This window comes from Choloepus didactylus, chromosome 18 (assembly GCF_015220235.1).
Source record: "Choloepus didactylus isolate mChoDid1 chromosome 18, mChoDid1.pri, whole genome shotgun sequence".
In the NCBI taxonomy this organism is placed as follows: Eukaryota; Metazoa; Chordata; class Mammalia; order Pilosa; family Megalonychidae; genus Choloepus; species Choloepus didactylus.
Window position 1 is genome coordinate 21,996,352 of NC_051324.1, and position 18,186 is coordinate 22,014,537.

At 55.4% G+C, this 18,186-nt stretch overlaps 1 protein-coding gene across 2 annotated transcripts in view; it reads left to right on the plus strand.

Moving 5' to 3' along the window:
- The window catches only part of DOC2B (double C2 domain beta), a 35,113-nt gene that overhangs the window by 4,284 nt on the left and 12,643 nt on the right, over positions 1-18,186 (plus strand). Inside the window, exons 2-6 of one of the 2 annotated variants that reach the window (XM_037809383.1) lie at positions 4,488-4,567; positions 8,409-8,483; positions 9,741-9,850; positions 10,001-10,127; positions 13,814-13,971. In XM_037809383.1, coding sequence (XP_037665311.1) covers positions 4,488-4,567; positions 8,409-8,483; positions 9,741-9,850; positions 10,001-10,127; positions 13,814-13,971 — 550 coding nt within the window. Of the gene's footprint in view, positions 1-4,487; positions 4,568-4,956; positions 5,278-8,408; positions 8,484-9,740; positions 9,851-10,000; positions 10,128-13,813; positions 13,972-18,186 lie in introns of those variants that run through there. The other variant, XM_037809384.1, reaches the window with a different exon arrangement.

The window sequence follows — 18,186 nt, forward strand, 5'->3', positions numbered from 1 at the left end:
GCCCCTAAGCTACTTGGAAGCAGGGTCCTATAGCTCATTCCTTTGGGCACCCCCTGCAGCGCCTGGGCTCAGTGCCTCAGTTTCCCCATCTATGAGATGCTTTCCATTCAGGCTTGATAACTTCCTATGGTTCTTGCCACTATTTTTAACTATTTGCAAGGCTAACATTTTTCTTCAAAAAATCAGGACAGATTTCCTGTTCCCAAGGGTGTGTGGGGTGGGGGGGCAGGAGAGCTGCTGGTGCAAGCCACGGTCATCATGGCGCTGTCAGTCTCCATCAGCCAGAGCAGGGAGATGTCAGCCTTAGAGGAGCCGACAGAGACGTGAGCTTGATTTTCTCTGAATTAGCCCCATTAAAGCTCTATAATTATTGACAAGTGGGTGACAACTCTCAAAGGCCCATTAGTGACCAGCCCTCATTATTTTTCCAAAGGTGTGAGCTTCAGCCGGAGCATGTGATTTGAGTGGTTCTGAGCACAGAGAAGGTTCCTTGGCACCTTCACCTGTCTCCGGGCCCTGCTCACCCCACCACAGTGTGCCTTTGGAACTCAGGGACCCCTCCAGGGCAGTGGCTGACCCCCACCCCCAGCATCTCGGCTTTTTTCTTATTTCTCGCATCCTCCTCTAAGATTTCCGATGGACAAAGGGCCCACGGAAGCTTTGTAAGGAAGTGAAAAGACCTGGATTCTGGGCCCCGCTCTGCTGTGCCGCTCTGGCCGGGTCCCCTCCCCTCTCTGAGCTTCATTTCTCCAATCAGGAAATGAAGACTTGGGACCATAAGCTCCTTAAGTGAACTTCACTCCCAGCAAGACTAAAAATTGTGACCAATTCTATTTATGAACAACTATTTCTTACCAAACTCCCATTGGAGTTGAAAGAAATTCATCAGTTACCTGCTGGTAAGCACTTAGGCATGTTGTTACTTCCTGGGAAGTGGTAACAGGTGTCATTTTTCAACTGAGCAGCTTCCGAACCCTCCTTATGCGGGGATTTCTGTAGACCCAGTGGAAGAGGTGCCTCTCCCCAACTCGGGGTTTCCCAGTGTGGAGCAGGCAGCCACCCCCTCACTGGCTTGTCTTTCTCTGGAATTGGAGAACGGGCAGAGATCACGGATGGTAACCATTGCCATTGTAACCATTTTTAAGTGCACAGTCCGGTGGCACCGAGTACATGCCAGTGTCCTGCAACCATCACCACTGTCTAGTTCCTGAATTTTTTCATCACCCCAGACAGAAACGCCATACACATTAAGCAGTCACTCCCCCTCCCCAAACCTCTGGCAAGCACTAATCTACTTTTCTAAGGATTTGACTATTTTAGATATTTCATATAAATGAAATCATACAATATGTGGCTTTTTGTGTCTGGCTTCTTAAACTTAGCATAATGTTTTCAAGGGTCCTCCATGTAGTGGTATGTATCAGACCTTCGTTCCTTTTCGTGGCTGAATAATATTCCACTGTATGGACATACCACATTTTGTTTGTTCACTCTTCTGCTGATGGACCCTTGAATTGTTCCCACTTTTTAACTATTGTGAATAATGCTGCTGTGAACACTTGTGTATAAGTTTTGTTAGAATACCTGTTTTCAGTTCTTTGGGGTATAAATCTAGGAGTAGAATTGCCAGTCATATGGTAATTCTATGTTTAACTTACTGAGGAATCGCCAGACTGTTTTCCACAGTGGCTGCCCCATTTCACATTCCATCAGCAATGTGTGAGGGTTCCAGTTTCTCGGCATCCTCGCCGACACCTGTTATTTTTTATTATGGCCATCCTGGTGGGTGGGAAGTGGTATTCTCATTGTGGTTTTTTTCTTTCATTGTGGGTTTGATTTGCATTTCCAGAGTGTGCATTTTTACACGTGGGAATCACAGCAAATCGCCACTCCTGTGGCAGTTGGAGAGTTGGATTGCAAGAACCAGCCGTGTAGATTGAGCAGCTGTTCTTTGCTGGTCCCGGGGCGTGGGCGGGGCGTGGGTGGGGTGTGTCCCTGCCCTCAGCAGTCTAGTGTCTGCAGGAAACAAGCCTGGGGTTGGCCTGAACTGAACAGATTGCTTTATGTTGTGTAAAGCTAACAGCTTTGAAGAGTATTATTACAAAAGCGTGGTGAACCTTGGGCCTGCAGCTGTGTTGGTTGTTAACAGACATAGTGATGTGTATATGTGTGTGTGTGTGTGTGTGTGTGTGTGTGTGTGTGTGTGTGTGTGTTACTTTGTAAATAGGAACTGGGACATAGGCAGCAAAAGACCACATATTCTGTGCAGAGAAAAGTACCTTTGGCTCCTCTCAAGGCCCATTGACTCTTAGTCTGGACACAGTTCTGACGGGCATTATCCCCCGGTTTCACAGAAGAAACAATCAGCTGTTTGTGCTACCAGAGGCAAGATCTCTAACAGGAGTTTCAAGCCGATGGCAAAGGAGGAGGCAGAAAAATGAAGAAAATCTCAAAAAGCATGGCTATACGTGACCCCTGGGTGGCAGGATCCTCTCTCAACCCCGTTAGTGACATGCAGAGCTGTGGTCACATCATAGCACGTGGCAAACGACTCTGGTTATTCAGAAATGCTCAAATGACCATTTGCATGTATACTCTATTCACTAAGACAGGGAAGGGAGTGATCCAGTGGTCCAGTTTAGAACCATTTCATTGCAGAACGGGTCTCAGAGGAGCAAGTACAGTTACCTATAAAAATCACCCAGATGGACTTGCTCCTTCTATAATTACCCACTGAGTGCTTTCTGCAGCCCAGGTGCCTTTTAAAGCACCAGCGCCGTGAGCAGATTCTCTGGTCTCCAGTTTGCAGTTGAGGAAACTGGAGCACAGAGGCTGGGTAAGCTGTCAAAGGTCACACAGCAAGGAAATGCAGAGCCGGGATTTGAACCTGGGGAGTCAGACATCAGAGGGCAGGTCCTGTGCCCCACTCTTCTCTGCAGTCGAGGACACCACCCGAGCTGTGTGCCTTCCACCATGCTGGCTGCTGGGAGCAACACACACACGTGGGCCTTCATTTGCCCCTTTCTCTGCAGACCCGAGAAACTTTGTCCTGCCTGGACCCCTGCCCTAGGTCTGGGATCAGCCAACGCTTCCCATAAAGAACCAGATAGTACGTTTTTTTGGCTCTGCAGACCATGTGGTTCTGTTGCTTCAACTGTGCCTTTGTAGTGGGAAAACAGCCCCAGCCAACATGCAGATGAGCGGGTATGGCCAGATTTGGCCAGGAGGGCTGTGGTTGTTTGATCTCGACCTGCCTGGGGAGCTTCTGGCCTGAGGAACAGAGCCCAAACTCACTGGGAAGTCCTTTCAAATTCACTCTACACTCCCTGAAGCAGCCACTCAGCTCCCAACTCTTGCAGTAGCCCATGATTGGGAGCCCCTCGCCCAGCAACTCCGTGACTCCAGCCAATTCCTGCTCATCCTTCTTGGCTCAGGCAAAGCGTCACCTCCACCTGGGAGACTTCTTGGATTGCCCTGGTTCACATGGAGGTCTGGCATCTCTCCTTGAACCCCTACCCCCCCACCCCCAGTAGCTCATGGCTTACCAGTCTCTGTTGAGGCTAATTCTTCTCATCTGTATCTCCCATTAGGCTGTGTTTTCCTTGGGGACAGGAATCCTATCTTATTGATATCTTCATCTTCATCTGGCATATTGTGAACAATTGAGAATGAATGAATTAATTAATTAATGAGACACCAGTTGACCAGCCCAGCAGCCTGGGGGCAGGAACTGGGCTTCTGGAGACATCTTGTGAATATGCATCTTGCTATCTGGATCCATCCCCAGGGTCTGCCCCACACCCACACCCCCGGGCTTCGTGCTGGGAGCCATGTCAACTGGAAGGCCACAGCTGCTGTGTGTGATTGTCCCCGAGGGTGGCAGCTGCACCCAGTTATGGCTGCACCCTCCACCCAGCCCTTGGGACTCGCCCTCTGGCTTTGGAAGGCTTGGGGACAGCAGTGTGTAGACACAGCTGGCTCCTCACCGCCTGCCCCAGGTCCCCAGGGGGATGTTGACTGGGGAGTGGGTCTGCCTCTCCAGCCCTGCAGCCTCTCAAAGAACTGCACCCTGCCTTCTCAGGCACTCCTTGTGACATTTTACAGGGGAGGGAAACTGAGGCATGGAGCCCAGACTGGCACTGGCACAAGGAGGACAGGAGCTACCTTCAGCTGAGTGCCTCATACACGTGGGCACCTCACAGACCAGCCATGGGCAGGGCCACGTGGGGGTCAGGATCCCGGGCTCTGAGACCCACCACCCAGCTTTGAGTCTTGGGCTGCCGCTCACTGTGGGTGAGGCACCCAACCACTCCAAGCCTCAACCCCTCATCTCCCAGGGAGAGCCACCCACAGGAGGGACTCATTCAATGCTGGGCAGGGGGCACCGTTTCAGCTGCCCCTGGGCAGGCTCATCCCAGTGCAGGGGGGAGAGGAGCTGCTTCACCCCTGCAGCTGACACCATGACCTGTGTCCCTGTCTGTCCACAGCCGCCCTGGGCACACTGGACTTCAGCCTGCTCTATGACCAGGAGAACAATGCCCTCCACTGCACCATCAGCAAGGCCAAGGTGGGCACCAGTCAGTCCCCCTTCCCCCTGTTCGCCTGCGCCCTGGGGTCCCGGAGGGATGGCCGACAGTGGGGTGGTGGACAGAAGGTGAGAGGCCAAGGGGTCTCTCTCCGTCCTTCGCCCTCTCTGTCTCCTGGCCAGGCTTCACGGTATCTGTGTATGAGGGGGGAGCAGCGGTGCAGGGCAGGGAGGGGATTCTTGCCTAACCCATCTCAGTTGCACCCCCTCTCCCTGCCCCCTCAAAAAAGCCCTGTGCAGTGAGGTTTATGGGGAGGGAGTAGAACATAGAAGAGAAGTAAGAAGTGCATGTGAGGACGAGGGTCTGGGTACAGCCAGGAGCCCTGCAGAGCCTGGGTGGTCTGTCGAAGTTGGGGTGTTGGGGTTGGATTCTGATGAAGCTCCCAATGCCTGGGGCTCCCGGAGGCAGAGCCCACTCCGGGGCCTTCACCCTTGGCGGGCCAGGGCCATGCCCAAAGGCCCTCCGTGCCTCGCTGTCTGGGCTGCTCCAGCTTCTTGCCAGTGTTCCCAGGGGCCGTCTGGATGCCAGGCCCCACCCCGCTGGGACCCGGCCAGGCCCCCCAGGCACCCCCCCGAGGGACATCCCTCAAGCAGCATTTGTCAGCTCTGTGTTCTCAAGTGTGCTGTTCCCTCTGTCCCCCACACTCGCTCCCTCTGGGAGGAAGGTGCCAAAGCTGGTGTTCTCTCGCAAGGTAAGAGCGGCCTGTGCGGCCCAGTGGAGCCTCCCCAGCGAAGCGTGTGCAGGGCCGGCAGGGTCTGGGCTGTGCAGCTCGGATTCAGGAGCTTCCTGCGCAGCTGGCCCAGACCCCTGCGGCCTCCCTCACCCGCCCGGCTTCCTTCTGCCCCTCCTGCCCGTCCAATGGCTGCCTGTGGCCTGTGCCAACCAGAGGGACAGGCCCCTGGTGCCGCCCCAGGCTGGGCCCCGGAGCTGGGCCGCCATGGGCAGCCGTGGGTGCTGTCCCCGTGGGGTCAGGGCCCCAGGTTGGGTTTCTAGAAGTCTGCCGCCAACCCCACCCCTGCCCTCCGGTCTGGGAGCCACCCAGGCACACCCAGCCTGAGGTACAGCCGTGAGGATCTGGAGCCCCCTCACCCCCACTGTGCCGAGGTGGAGACCAGACGCCAAGGCCCGGGCAGCCCCTTCCTCCTTCCCTTGCCCGGCTTTGTAGAGGTGGTAGAGGTTGCCCGGGCTTGGGGATTGGGGATGGACACTGGCAGCCCGAGCCACCCCTTCTCCTCCCCACTCCCTGTGCTGGGGTCCCTGCCTTCCCTGCCGCCCTCCAGAGGGGCCTTGTGGGTGGACAGGTGTGTGTGTGGGTACCTGTGTGTGTGTTACCCAAGGTATTGGAGGTGGAGCTAGGAGGACCCCAGGCCGTGGTGACCCCCACATCTCCGGTTCATTCTCTGCCAAGATCCAACTCTGCAGGGGAAGGGGTGACAGCAGGCCTGGGGGGAAGAGCTGGGGGTTCTGGGTGGGGTTTGGGGGTGAGGAGGGGACACTGAGGCAGGGCTGACAGGTGGAGCCCCCGGGGGTCTCTGGGAGGAGGCTAGACGGACCCGGGACTGGACCCCGGCTTGGCCCCCACCATCTCAGTTATCTGTGAAATCGAGCAGGGCGTTCCCCACTGTGGTGTGTGAGCAGGAGTTACACACACAGCTGTCCTGGAGCACAGAGCCTGGTGGCCTGTGCCCACCCACACTCTGCCAGATACACCCACACCCGCACGGATGCACACGCACTCCCACACACACATGAGCACGTGGTACTCACATCCCAAGAGGACCTGGGGTTGCTCCACAGAACATGCAGGAGCCTCTGCTTTGAAGGGTCCAGGAAGTCCCCGTCCTGAAGGCTTTGCCAGCAACCCCTGAGGGGCCCAAGGGGAGCACGAGAGGCCAATGGTGGGGCAGGCTTTCCTCAAAGCTGGGGCCACCCCTGCTCTGCCCTTGCTCAGTGCACTGGCAGCCACCACAGCCGCCCCTCTGCCCTGGAAACAGCTCTCTGTTGGTCCCTCTTTCCTGGACTGAGGTCAACTGGGAGGCAGTCACCTCGGGGGGCTGGGCTGCCCCTGCCCTGGGCCCTGCAGAGGCTGCAGGAGGAGAGCCAGGGTGGGGCAGGGGGTGTTGCCTGGGCGCGGGCAGCTGAGGGCACACGGGGTTGTGGCCTATAGGCGATGTTCTCCGGCCCCTCTGCTTCTGGCCGGGTGCACGGCCACTCGGGATGCTCAGGGGCTGGAATGGTGGGGAGCAGCAGCAGGGCCCTGAGGGACCACATGGGCTCATTCCCATCCCAGTGGCCCCTCCGCACCACCCCAGCCCCAGGGGCATCCCAAGGGTGCAGGGCTGGGACCACGAGAGCCATCAGGTACACGTGGCAGAACTTCTCGTGGCCCAAAGATTTGCAAGTGAAAACTCAAGAAATCTGACCCATAAGTAATGAAAACATTTTGCGCTACACGGAACACAGGCAGACGTACAAGAAGTGCAAAGGGCCGGCAGATTCCACGGGGCCCAGGGTAACACTGCCCCTCGGGGACTTGGTGGGCAGGGGCGAGGGGCCGGGATGAGGGGGTTGGGTTCAAAGGGGCCGCCTCGGTGCTGGGAACACACACGGGGCCTTGGAGCTTAGCCTGGGCCCCGGACCGGGCACCTCGGGGAGGGCAGGGCTGGAGCCCCAACAATTCTGGGCCCATCTCAGACCTCTCCCCACCCCAGCCCCAGTCTCCCTTCACCCCCACCCTGAACCTGACCTCTTCTCTGGCATCTTCCAAGGGGCCTGGTGTGCACAGGAAGGGGAGCAAGTGCTCTCCTGCCTGGCCCTGGCCCTGTGTCCCCTCAATTCTCACTCCAACCCTGAGAAGTTGGAATTATTAAACCTCTTCTACAGATGATAACACTGAGGCTCAAGGGCAGCATAACTCATCCCAGCTACTAAGTGCAGGAGTTGAGATTTGAGCCCAGGCCAGCCCGTCTCCACGAGCCGTGTCCTTCCCCGACTGCCCCGGTTGTGGAGGTGTAGCTGGTTGGGAGCCCCCATCGCAAATCTCAGCCCCTAGCTGGGAGCTCCTCCAAAGCCCCCGAGAAGAGCCTTGGCTCCCCTTGGAGGGGGGCTGGCCAAGAGCAGCCGAGCTCCCTCTGCCCACTCGCTCCTCCTTGAACACTGTCTGAGTGGCCGGCCGGCCCCACACACGCACAGCTGCCTCCTCCCCGTGTGTGCAGTTTTCAGAGACAAGAACACGCATGTGCTCCGCCAAGCCCCTGTCTGTTGCTGGTTCCTCGTGTCCCTGGCTTTGCACACTTGCCCGATTTTTCAAAAGGAGCCAAAAGCAGAGTTAGAGGGGGGCGGCCCTCCGTGTCCAGTCGGTTTGTGTGACCTCTGGGGCGTGGGTGGGCTGGGAGCCATGCAAATCCCGAGAGAAATTGAGCCCAGCCCCTCAGGTCCTGCTGGACCCCAAACATTTCCCTCCTGGCCACAAGGGAAGCATGTGGATGAGTGAACAGAGGTGTGTGGAGTTACGGTCTGCAGGGGAAGCTGCCTGGAGGGGGCCGTGTTGGGGCTCTCTGAGGTTGGGGTTTAGGGAGGGGGATCCAGAAGAAGCTGGAAAGCAGGATGGTGTGGACTCCATCCCCCCGGGACAGGTGAGTCACCCGCTTTTGCTGATAAGGAGAAGAGAAGGAGAAAGGCCGGTCAGATAAGGAGGGCCTGGGACCCCTGCCCTGGAAGGGTGGGGTGGGGGCCTCTGAAGAGGGCCATGAATGTACCCGGGGGGCCCTGTGCCAATCCCCGGCCTCCGATTCATGCCCTTTGCCTTCCTCCTCTCCTCAGGGCCTGAAGCCGATGGACCACAATGGGCTGGCGGACCCCTACGTCAAGCTGCACCTGCTGCCAGGAGCCAGTAAGGTGAGAGGGTCCCGCCCCGGGCCTGCCTATGAGTATGGCCCCCCTGCCCGCTGGGGCCCAGGGAGGCCCACAGCCCCCCACCCTCACCCAGCCCAAACCCAAGCCAGCTGATGGGACCCCAGCTCTTTGCCTCCACCCAGAGCACCCAGGCAGCCCCACCCTCTCCGGGCCCCACCCACCCATGCACCCTCCGAGGCCCCCTAGGGTCAGCAGTTCCTGGCTGTCGACTTGCAGGGACCCTCCCCCTCCTGGAGAACTTTCCAGCCAAGGCTCCTGACGACACACAGAAAGAGAGGCATGATCACTCCCATTTCAAAGAGGGGAACCTGACGCTCAAAAAGAGGGCAAGTAATCCTCCAGGCCTCACAGAGCTCGGGTTAGGGGCACGGTGGGGATTTGAACCCAGGGCTGTCTGACCTCAGAGCTGGAGCCGGTGGGACAGACCCCAAAGTGAATCAGACACAGCCCAGAGTCAGATGGAGGCAAGACGGGCAAATAGGATAAGAATCTAAGAACCAGGGGTGGAGGCGTCCAGCTGGGACATGGCCCCTGGAAGGCGCTCCCCAGGAGAGGGTGGCCCCCACACGGGCAACAGCCTGGGCAAAGGCAAGGAGGGACGGGCCAGGGTGGGGAGCTCTGGGGAGAGGACCCCGTTCTTCAGTCGGACGTCCCGGGAGCACCACTCCCACCTCCTCTTGCACAACCCCCACCCCCTCCCCAGCGGCCTGGAGGTGGGGGTCCTCCTCTTTCTAGCTTTCTCTTGCTGCTATAACAAATTACCACCAACATAGTGACTTAACACAAAGCAATTCATTTTCTAAGTTCTGTAGCTTAGAAGTCCCACAAGGATCTCACAGAGCTAAAATTCTGGTGTCAGGGTTACATTCCCTTCCAGAGGTTCAAAGGGAGAATCCATTTCCTTGCTTTTCCCACCTTCTAGAAGCCGCCCCCTCCTGACCCTTCCTCCATCTTCAAAGCCAGCCCTTGCCTCTCTCTGACCACTCGTCCACAACCACGACTCCCCCGACCTCCCCTTCTACTGTGAAGGACCCTTGTGATCACACTGGGCCCACCCAGATATCCAGGATCATCTCCCGTCTGAGTCAGCTGATGAGCAACCTGCTTCCAGCTGCCACCTCAACCCCCCTCTGCCACGTGGCCGAACAGAGTCACGGGTTCTGAGGACAGGGACGTGGGCTCCTCGGGGGCCGTTGCTCTGCCCACCACACTCCACGAGATCATTTTACTTCTCTCCAGGCAAATAAGCTCAGAACAAAAACTCTCCGTAACACCCTGAACCCAACGTGGAATGAGACCCTCACTTACTACGGAATCACGGACGAAGACATGATCCGCAAGACCCTGCGGTGGGTGAGGCCCCGGGCCGCCTGCTGCCTTCCCCGGCCCACCCCTGCCTCATCCCCAGGGGCTGGCGCTGCTCGGGCCCCCCCACCCCCTCACCTCCTGCTTGCAGAGCCCCGCGGCAGTGCTGACTGTGCCCTGTGCCCTCCGCCCAGGATCTCCGTCTGCGATGAGGACAAATTCCGGCACAACGAGTTCATCGGGGAGACACGGGTGCCCCTGAAGAAGCTGAAGCCCAACCACACCAAGACCTTCAGCATCTGCCTGGAGAAGCAGCTGCCGGTGAGCAGGGCCTGCGGGCCGGCCAGGGCCCTCCCTGCTGGGCGCCGGGGGCTGGGCAACTTACTGAGCACCTACTATGTGCTGGCACAGATCTAGGTGCTGGAGGAACAAAGATCCCGGCCATCCTGAAGCCTGTGCAGGAGCCAGACCACAAATGGGAGAAAGAATCCAAATAGATGGCATGTTAGATAGTGGTTAGGGCTGAAAAGGGAAACCTAAGGCAGACAAGGGTAATCGGATGTGTTGGGGGGGTTGGCGGTTTGCGTGGTTGCCCCAGGAAGGCCTCGGTGAGTAAGGGGGGCGCCAGACGGGCACCATTCCAGGCAGAGGGAACAGCATGTGCAAGGCCCTGGGGGGGGATGTGCCCGCGTGTTTGAGGCTCCAGGAGGAGGCCCCGGGAGCGGAGCATTGAGAGTGAAGATCAGAGAGGTAATGGGGGGCGCAGAACCGAGGAAGGACTTGGGCTTTCAGCCCAAGTGAGATGGGAGCCACAGAGGGTGCTGAGGGGAGGGGAGGTGTCTGACCGCGTTTGAACAGGTTCATGGCAGCCGGGCTCAGACTGGCAGAGAGAAGAGGGCTCTGGGGGCTCGATCAGCTAGGAGGATGGGAACACAGCCCCGGCCCGGGCGGGGGCAGCGGTGGAAGTGGGGAGAAGCCCCTGGATCAGGACAGGATGTGCTGGCAGGACGTCGGGGGGGGATGGGCAGTTCCAAGGTTTGGGGCCTGAGCCACGGGAAGGACGAAGTGGCCATTTCCTGTGAGGCCAAGGACTGAGGGAGGGGCCGCCAGGGGGATGCTCGGGAGCTCCGGGTGATCGTGGTAGGCTTGAGGTGCTACGGGGTACCCCAGGGAGACAGAAAATTAATCTTCCCTAGAATATGCAATTGTTGAAAATGTCAAAACCGATTTCCATCTGGCCGTCTCCAGCAGCTGAGCCCTTGCAGTGGTCTCGGTCCGTTTGTCCCTCTCAGTTCTCCCTCCTCCCCGCCTCAGGGCAGCCTCGCCTCCACCCGGTTCAGAAGGTCACGGAGGGGCGGCCAGGAGCCCCCAGAGCCCTGGGCCCACAGGCCGCCCCGTGTCCTGGGTCGTGGACAGCAGCAGGGGCCTGCACATGGGGTACGCTCAGGAGGACACGTTCAGGGCCGTCCCCCAGGGTGCCTGAGTCTGGGCGGGGCCTGGGGGTCTCGGGGTGCAGATGCACAGGAACAGATCACCCCAGGGGCCAGTTGCCTCTGACCAGAATCCCACTTCTCTTTTTTGCACAATGCAATCAAATTTTATTCCCTTGTCACGTTCTCTCCCACTCATAGACATTTATGTGATGGATATAATCTTTTTAATTTTATTGTTAGTCACTAACCACGGGTGACCCAGTTCTTCTAAATGATGTGTGTCACTTATAAAAGGCATCATCAACTCCTACGAGAGTTGTGTTCCTGAGTTTTGGTGCTTGGCATCAACAACAGTGTGGATGTGGGTGTGTGGGTGTGCACACGTATGGAGGTGAGTGTGTGTATGCGTGTGTGAATTGTGTGTGAGCAGATGTGCATGCATGAGAGTGTCTGTGCATGTGTGTGTAGGAGCATGTGTGCGTGTATCTGTGTGCCCGTGCATGTGGACACACAAGTGTGTGCACGTGCAAGTGTGTCTGTGTACCAGACGTGGACAGGGTGAAGCTGAGCCTCGCTTGAATTTGCTAGCAGCTCACTGATTGATCCAGATTTGGGGACACACGGTCAGCAGAGTAGTGCAGTTTGTGACAATGACTCTGGCAGTGAAGACAGATTTTCCTGGCCTTTTTTAGATTCTGCATAGTCTATAAACGTCATTCATTTGTTTTATGTAAATACTGAACAGTGCCCAATGCAGGGGGCTTCAGAGGATACAATCCAAAGTGTAACATTCCACCCCTGAAAAAATAGCTGAAGGCACCCCTGCGTGTTGAAATTGTTTTGTTTTCACATACCACACATGCTAGCCCGAGAGCAGTGTTTGGTGGTGCCCTTGCACACAGCAGAGTTACATCTCAGACCTGGTCTGATCCCCGGGGAAGGCTGCCAGGGCATAGGGCTGAGAAAGGCGCCGAGGCTGCGTTTGTGCTCAGGGTGGATGCTGGCATCGGTTAGCCATGTCTGTTTTGAGCAGGGGAGCTGGGGGCCTGAGAAGCCTCCCTGCTAGGTGCCCCTTCCTTCGCCTCATGGGTTTCCCATCTCCAGAGAGGTCTGGAAGAGGCCCCTGCCTGTGAGGGGCACAATGGTAGGCAAAGGGGTGGGCTGGCACCATATGTTAGAGGAGCTTGGCAGAGACCTTAGGAGGGGACCCCGAGGGAGATGGGGCTTGAGCTGGGTGTAGGGCCTGGGGTTCCAGGTGAGCAGCGGCTGCAAGGCAGAAATGGGCAAGGAATGGGAAAGCATCAGGCTGGCTATGGGCGGGGAGGGCAGACATCGAGGCCAGGAGTTGAGATCTAATCACAATGGCAGGCCCTGGGCAGCTTCTGAGGTTCAGGAGGCAGACTAGGCAGCTCCCCCAGCTGGCTCCCAGCTCTCCCTGGGGTTGGGAACATGTCAAAGCTCTGTCTTCTGGGTTCCCCTCAAGCCCCCCCACCACAACCAGTGTCCTGAGAGGCTCTAGGAGCCACTCTCAGGGGGCTGGGGCTAGGAAGACCCCTCACCATCCACCAGGCTCCATCTGGCCTGGGCAGACTTTCAGCTTTCCCTGAATCCACACAGGCTGGAGCTGCTGATATGAGGTTGCACCCAGGGGGACCAGCTGCCCCTTTCTTTCCATCTTCAGTAGGACAAACCTCTGGTGGGCGCATACTCAGTGCCAGGCCCTTGCCCAGCCCTGGGGCATAAAAGTGACATAGACACGGTCCCATCTGCAAGGAATTTAGGGTCCAGGGGAGACCCACAAGGAAACTGGTGGCTACACAGCATTAGGGCAGAGGAAGCCTGGGCCGGTGGGAACCTGGAGCCGGGCTGCCACCCTCCCAGGGCCGGGGCCGCCTGAGCTGAGCCTAGCGCAGAAGGACGAGGCTCGTCCCAAACACTGAAGACAGAGCCGAAGTGTGAAGTGACTCACAGTCCAGGAGACTGCAGAAAAGTCAGCTTTAGGCTGCCAAGAGGAACAGAGCCGAAGCTGTGCAGGAGAAGCAGGCAGGAGCTAGACCGGAGTGGGCAAACTTTTTCCAGGAAAGGCCAGGTAGTAAATATTTTAGGCTTTACAGGCCATACTTCTCTGTTGCAGCTACTTAACTTGGCCCTGGAGAAAGCAGCCTGGGTGATATGTAAATGAATGGGTGCAGCTTGAGGATCCTGCAATTTGAATTTCATATAATTTTCACATGTCTCGAGAGGTGACTCTTCATTTGATTCTTTTGCAACCACTTAAAGAGCTAAAAAGCATACTTGGCTCAAGGTCCACACAAATGCGGGCAGCGGGCAGCGGCTTGCCGGACCCGGGGCTGGGCCCTGCAGGGCTGGGAAGGGGGCTCAGGTGTGCGGCCTTGTCCTGCAGGTGTTGGGGAGCCAGGGGCAGGGGCTCAGATCCTCTCAGGAGGCCAGCAAGGACCCATCCATGACCGCTCACCAGGGCTGCCTTGGCAGCCGGTGGCTGAGGCGGGTGTGGGCCACACCTGGCTGGCGGTGGGAGCAGGTAGGGACGTGAGTGACTGCCCTGCCCGACAGGTGGACAAGACAGAGGACAAGTCCCTGGAGGAGCGTGGCCGGATCCTCATCTCCCTGAAGTACAGCTCGCAGAAGCAGGGGCTGCTGGTGGGCATCGTGCGGTGTGCTCACCTGGCTGCCATGGATGCCAACGGCTACTCGGACCCCTACGTGAAAACGTGAGCGTGTGGCCTCAGGCTGCCTCCTCCCCGTCACCTTGAGGGATGGGAGGCTGAAGCTTGGTGGGCCCTGAGCCCCAGGATCACATATTTCAGGCGTATGCTCTGACATGCTCTTTGGGCAGCCCCGGGGGTTAAATATGTCCAAGCCCATTTCCCAGATGAGGACACTGAGGCCCGTAGCGTTTGAGTGGCTTCCCAGGGTCATGCAGAGTAGCTGTGTCCTGAAGCCACGTCTAGGCTTCCCTGTGACCACAGGCTGGAGGAGGGGACAGGAGGGCTGGGGTCTGTGCCCGGAGTGGCCAAGGAACTGCACCAGGACGTGGTGACTGTGCACGTGGGCCCAGCCCTGTGCTGCGTCATGGACACAGACGAGGGTCCACCCAGCCCTCCCACGGACTCACGGGGGTACTGGGGAGAGCTCAGGCAGCTGTGCCAGGTGATCTGAGCTCTGGGAGACAGGCAGGACCCTGTGACCTTTTGCAGGAGGTGACACAGGCTGTAGTAGCCATGCTGTGGGCTGTCCACAAACGGGAGATGAATTTTAGCCTGAGTTCCATGGACGACTTGGGGAGGAACTGTGCCAAGCAGAAAGGAATAGGGGAGGGACAGAGGCACTGACACCCAGAAGAGGGAACAGGCCTGGCCTGAAGGGACGCCAAGGGGGAACATCTCAACCCCGAAGGAGGCCAGTGCTGTCACGGGGGGCAATGCTGGTGGCACGTTCCTCCCCCTGGCCACCACCAGATTCCTTTCACTTTTAAAATCACTTTGGAAAACAGTTTGGCCACTCCGCCGATGGTCCCGTGTGACCCAGAATTCCACTCCTAGGCATATGCCCAAGAGGAATGAAAACATGTGCACGGAGAAACTTGTACGTGAGTGTTCATGGCCTCATTGTCCATTATGGCTAAAGAGGCAGACAACTCAGATGTCCTCCACGGATGAGTAGATGAGCAAAATGAGTGATAGCCACATGGTGGAATATTATTCGGCCATAAAAAAGTAAGGAAGGGCTGGCACATGCTTTAACATGATGAAGTGTGAAAACATAATGCTCTGTGAAAGAAGCCAATCACAAAAGGATACATGTTGTATGATCCTTTGTATACAATGTTCAGAACAGGCAAATCCACAGGGACAGAAGTAGGTTAGGGCTTTCCAGGGGCAGAGGGTGGGGTGGGGGAAGGGGATGCTAATGGGTGTAAGGTTTCCTTTAGGAGGGACAAAAATATTCTAAAATTGACTGTGGTGGTGGTTACACATCCTGTGACTATACTAAAAACCATTGAATTGACACTTTAAAAGGGTAAATTTTATAGTATGTGAATTTTTAAAAAAAATCTGATGCTACTGGACTCTAGGCACAGAGCCCCAGCGTCAGCCGGAGCTGGTTAGGATCTGCTGTGTGTACATCACTGGGGGAAGGGGACTGTGATGGTTAGGTTCATGTGTCAACTCAGCCAGGTGGTGGTGCCCAGGTGTCTGGTCAAGCAAGCACTGGCCTGACCGTTACTGCAAGGACGTTTGTGGCTGGTTAATAAACCAGAAGGCAGGTTGATTAAATCATCTGTCAATTGGCTGCAGCTGTGACTGATGACATCACGAAGGGCGTGTCTTCCACAATGAGAGAGTTCAATCAGCTGAATTTAATCCAGTCAGTTGAAGACTTTTAAGGGGAAACAAGAGAGGACCTTCACTTCTTCTTTGGCTAGCCAGAGAAGTGTCTCCTGAGGAGTTCATTGAACACTTTCATCAGAGTTGCCAGTTCGCTGCCTGCCCTACGGAAATTGGACTTGTGCATCCTGCCCTGCAGAATTTGTACTCGTGCATCCCTGCAGTTGCGTGAGACGCTTTTATAAAATCTTATATTTACACATATGTCTTGTTGGTTCTGTTTCCCTAGAGAACTGTAACTAAAACGGGGCTTCCCTGCAACTGGCTTGAGAACCACTGGTTTTCTTGTATGAAAAACAATAATCTGTGCCCTAAACTCAACCATTAACAAAAACAATATATTCCAGTGAGTTAGAGATCTGATGTGAAAGGCAAAACTATAGAAATTTTAGAAGAAATTAGACTCTCTATATTCCCTGGAAAGAAAATTGGCAATAACCAGTAACATTGGAAAAGTGCACAACCCGTGTCCTTGTTGTTTTCCTTCCAGGTTTTTATATCCTAGAAACTCAGACATAGGTGGAAAGCTGTTTATTGCAGCCTTGCTTGTAATAGCAAAAAACTGGAAATAACCACGTGTGCATCAGCAGGAGAATAGATTAATAAAATGTGGCATATGCATAGAATGGAGGACTGTGCAGTTAACATGAATAAATTAGACAAGCCAAGGAACCCCAGGGACCACCGGCCAAAAAGGGAACTGCAGAATGTTACATGCAGTGTGACAATGTGTTTGTGTATTTCTTAAACCAGGCAGAGCAATTCATGATCACGGTGGTCTCTAGGGAGGCAGTGGGGGGCTGCGCTGTTTTCTGCAATGCTAGATTTCTCTTACAGGAAGAGACACAATCTGAATGGAAAATGGTGCAAAAAAATTAAATTGAATCCAGTGCCCACCAGCCAGGCTGACAGGGAGTTCAGGGTCGTGTGTTGGGTTATTGAAGATCCAGAGGTTTTACCTGGGGCCACAGACAGACCAGCCAACCTCCACGCCCATGAGAGCACAGTCCGGGGCCCCCTCGCTGCACATGTGGATGGCACGGGAGCTCCTGGCCCTGCTGCAGCCTGTCCCAGCTCTGGGCTGGGCCAGTGTGGCCTTCTAAGGTAGGCAGCTCTGTCGGTGGCTCCCTGTTTCAGGCCCCACTTCGCCTGGCCTAGATACCCCCAGTTCGTTGGGTGATATGTGGGGGCTGCCACTCACACCTTTCGGAGGTCCCCATCCCTGAAAGGCCATGGGCCTCCTCCATGCTAAAAGCAAAGGAAATAAAAGAGCAGGTTAGATTCTGAGCGGGCTACCCCCGGGGCCGTGTCCTTGGCAGGGCACCTGTGACCTTGAAGAGAGCCAGCTAGGGAGGGCACGGAACAAAGCTAGGTGGGCTGGGGTCTCTGCACCCCCATTTTTATAATCCTCACCCATTGAATGAGTCAGTGTTCTCCAGGGAAACAGAACCAACAGAAGATATACATATGTAATGTAAATATGATGAGATTTACTATGGGAATTGGCTTACACAACTGTGGGAATGGGCAAGTCCCAAATCCGTAGGGCACGCTGCAAGCTGGGAATTCTGATGAATGTTTCGATGATTCCCCATGAGAAGCTGGCTGGCTGAAGTGGAGATATTTCTTTCTAACTGCTGAAACCATCAGTTCTCCTTTTAAGAAGACATCTCTCATTGCTGAAGGCAATCTCCTTAGTTGAATGTAGATGTAATCGGCTGTAGATGCAATCAACTGACTGATGATTTAAACCCATGAAATATTTTCACAGTTACAGTAAGGCCAGCACTTGCTTAACTGAACAACTGGGCATAACAACCAAGCCAAACCGTCATGCGAACTTAACCATCACACCCATGGGGACACCTGCCTCAGTTTTCCCACTTTTACACCAAAAGTTTCCTCATAGGTTCTGGTTTCATAAAAGACACATTTGTGCCCCTGCACAGAAGATGCTTCTTGACTCCAGGCCCAGCTCTTCCGGGTGTGATGGAAACAATAACTACCCTGTGCCAGGGGTCTCATCTAACCCTCCCAACTGTCACATGCAGTTTTCGGGTTTACAGAAACACTGTGCCAAAAGTGCAGAGTTCCCATATATAGCACCCCCCAACACTTTCTCCTATTTTTTTTTTCATTTTTATTGAGATTGTTCAGATACCATACAATTATCCAAAGATCCAACGTATACAATCACTTGCCCCTGGGTACCCTCATACAGCTGTGCATCCATCGCCACACTTAATTTTTGTTCAATTTTTAGAAACTTTTCTTTACTCCAGACAAGAAATAAAGTGAAAGATGAAAAAAGAAAAAAAGAAAAGGAAACTCTAATCCTCCCCTATCCCTAACCAACCCCCTTCAACTGTTGACTCATAGTATTGGTATAGTACATTTGTTACTGTTTATGAAAAAATGTTGAAATACCACTAACTGTAGTATATAGTTTGCAATAGGTATGTACTTCTTCCCTATATGCCCCTCTGTTATTAACTTCTAATTGTATTGTCATACATTTGTTCTGGTTCATGGAAGCAA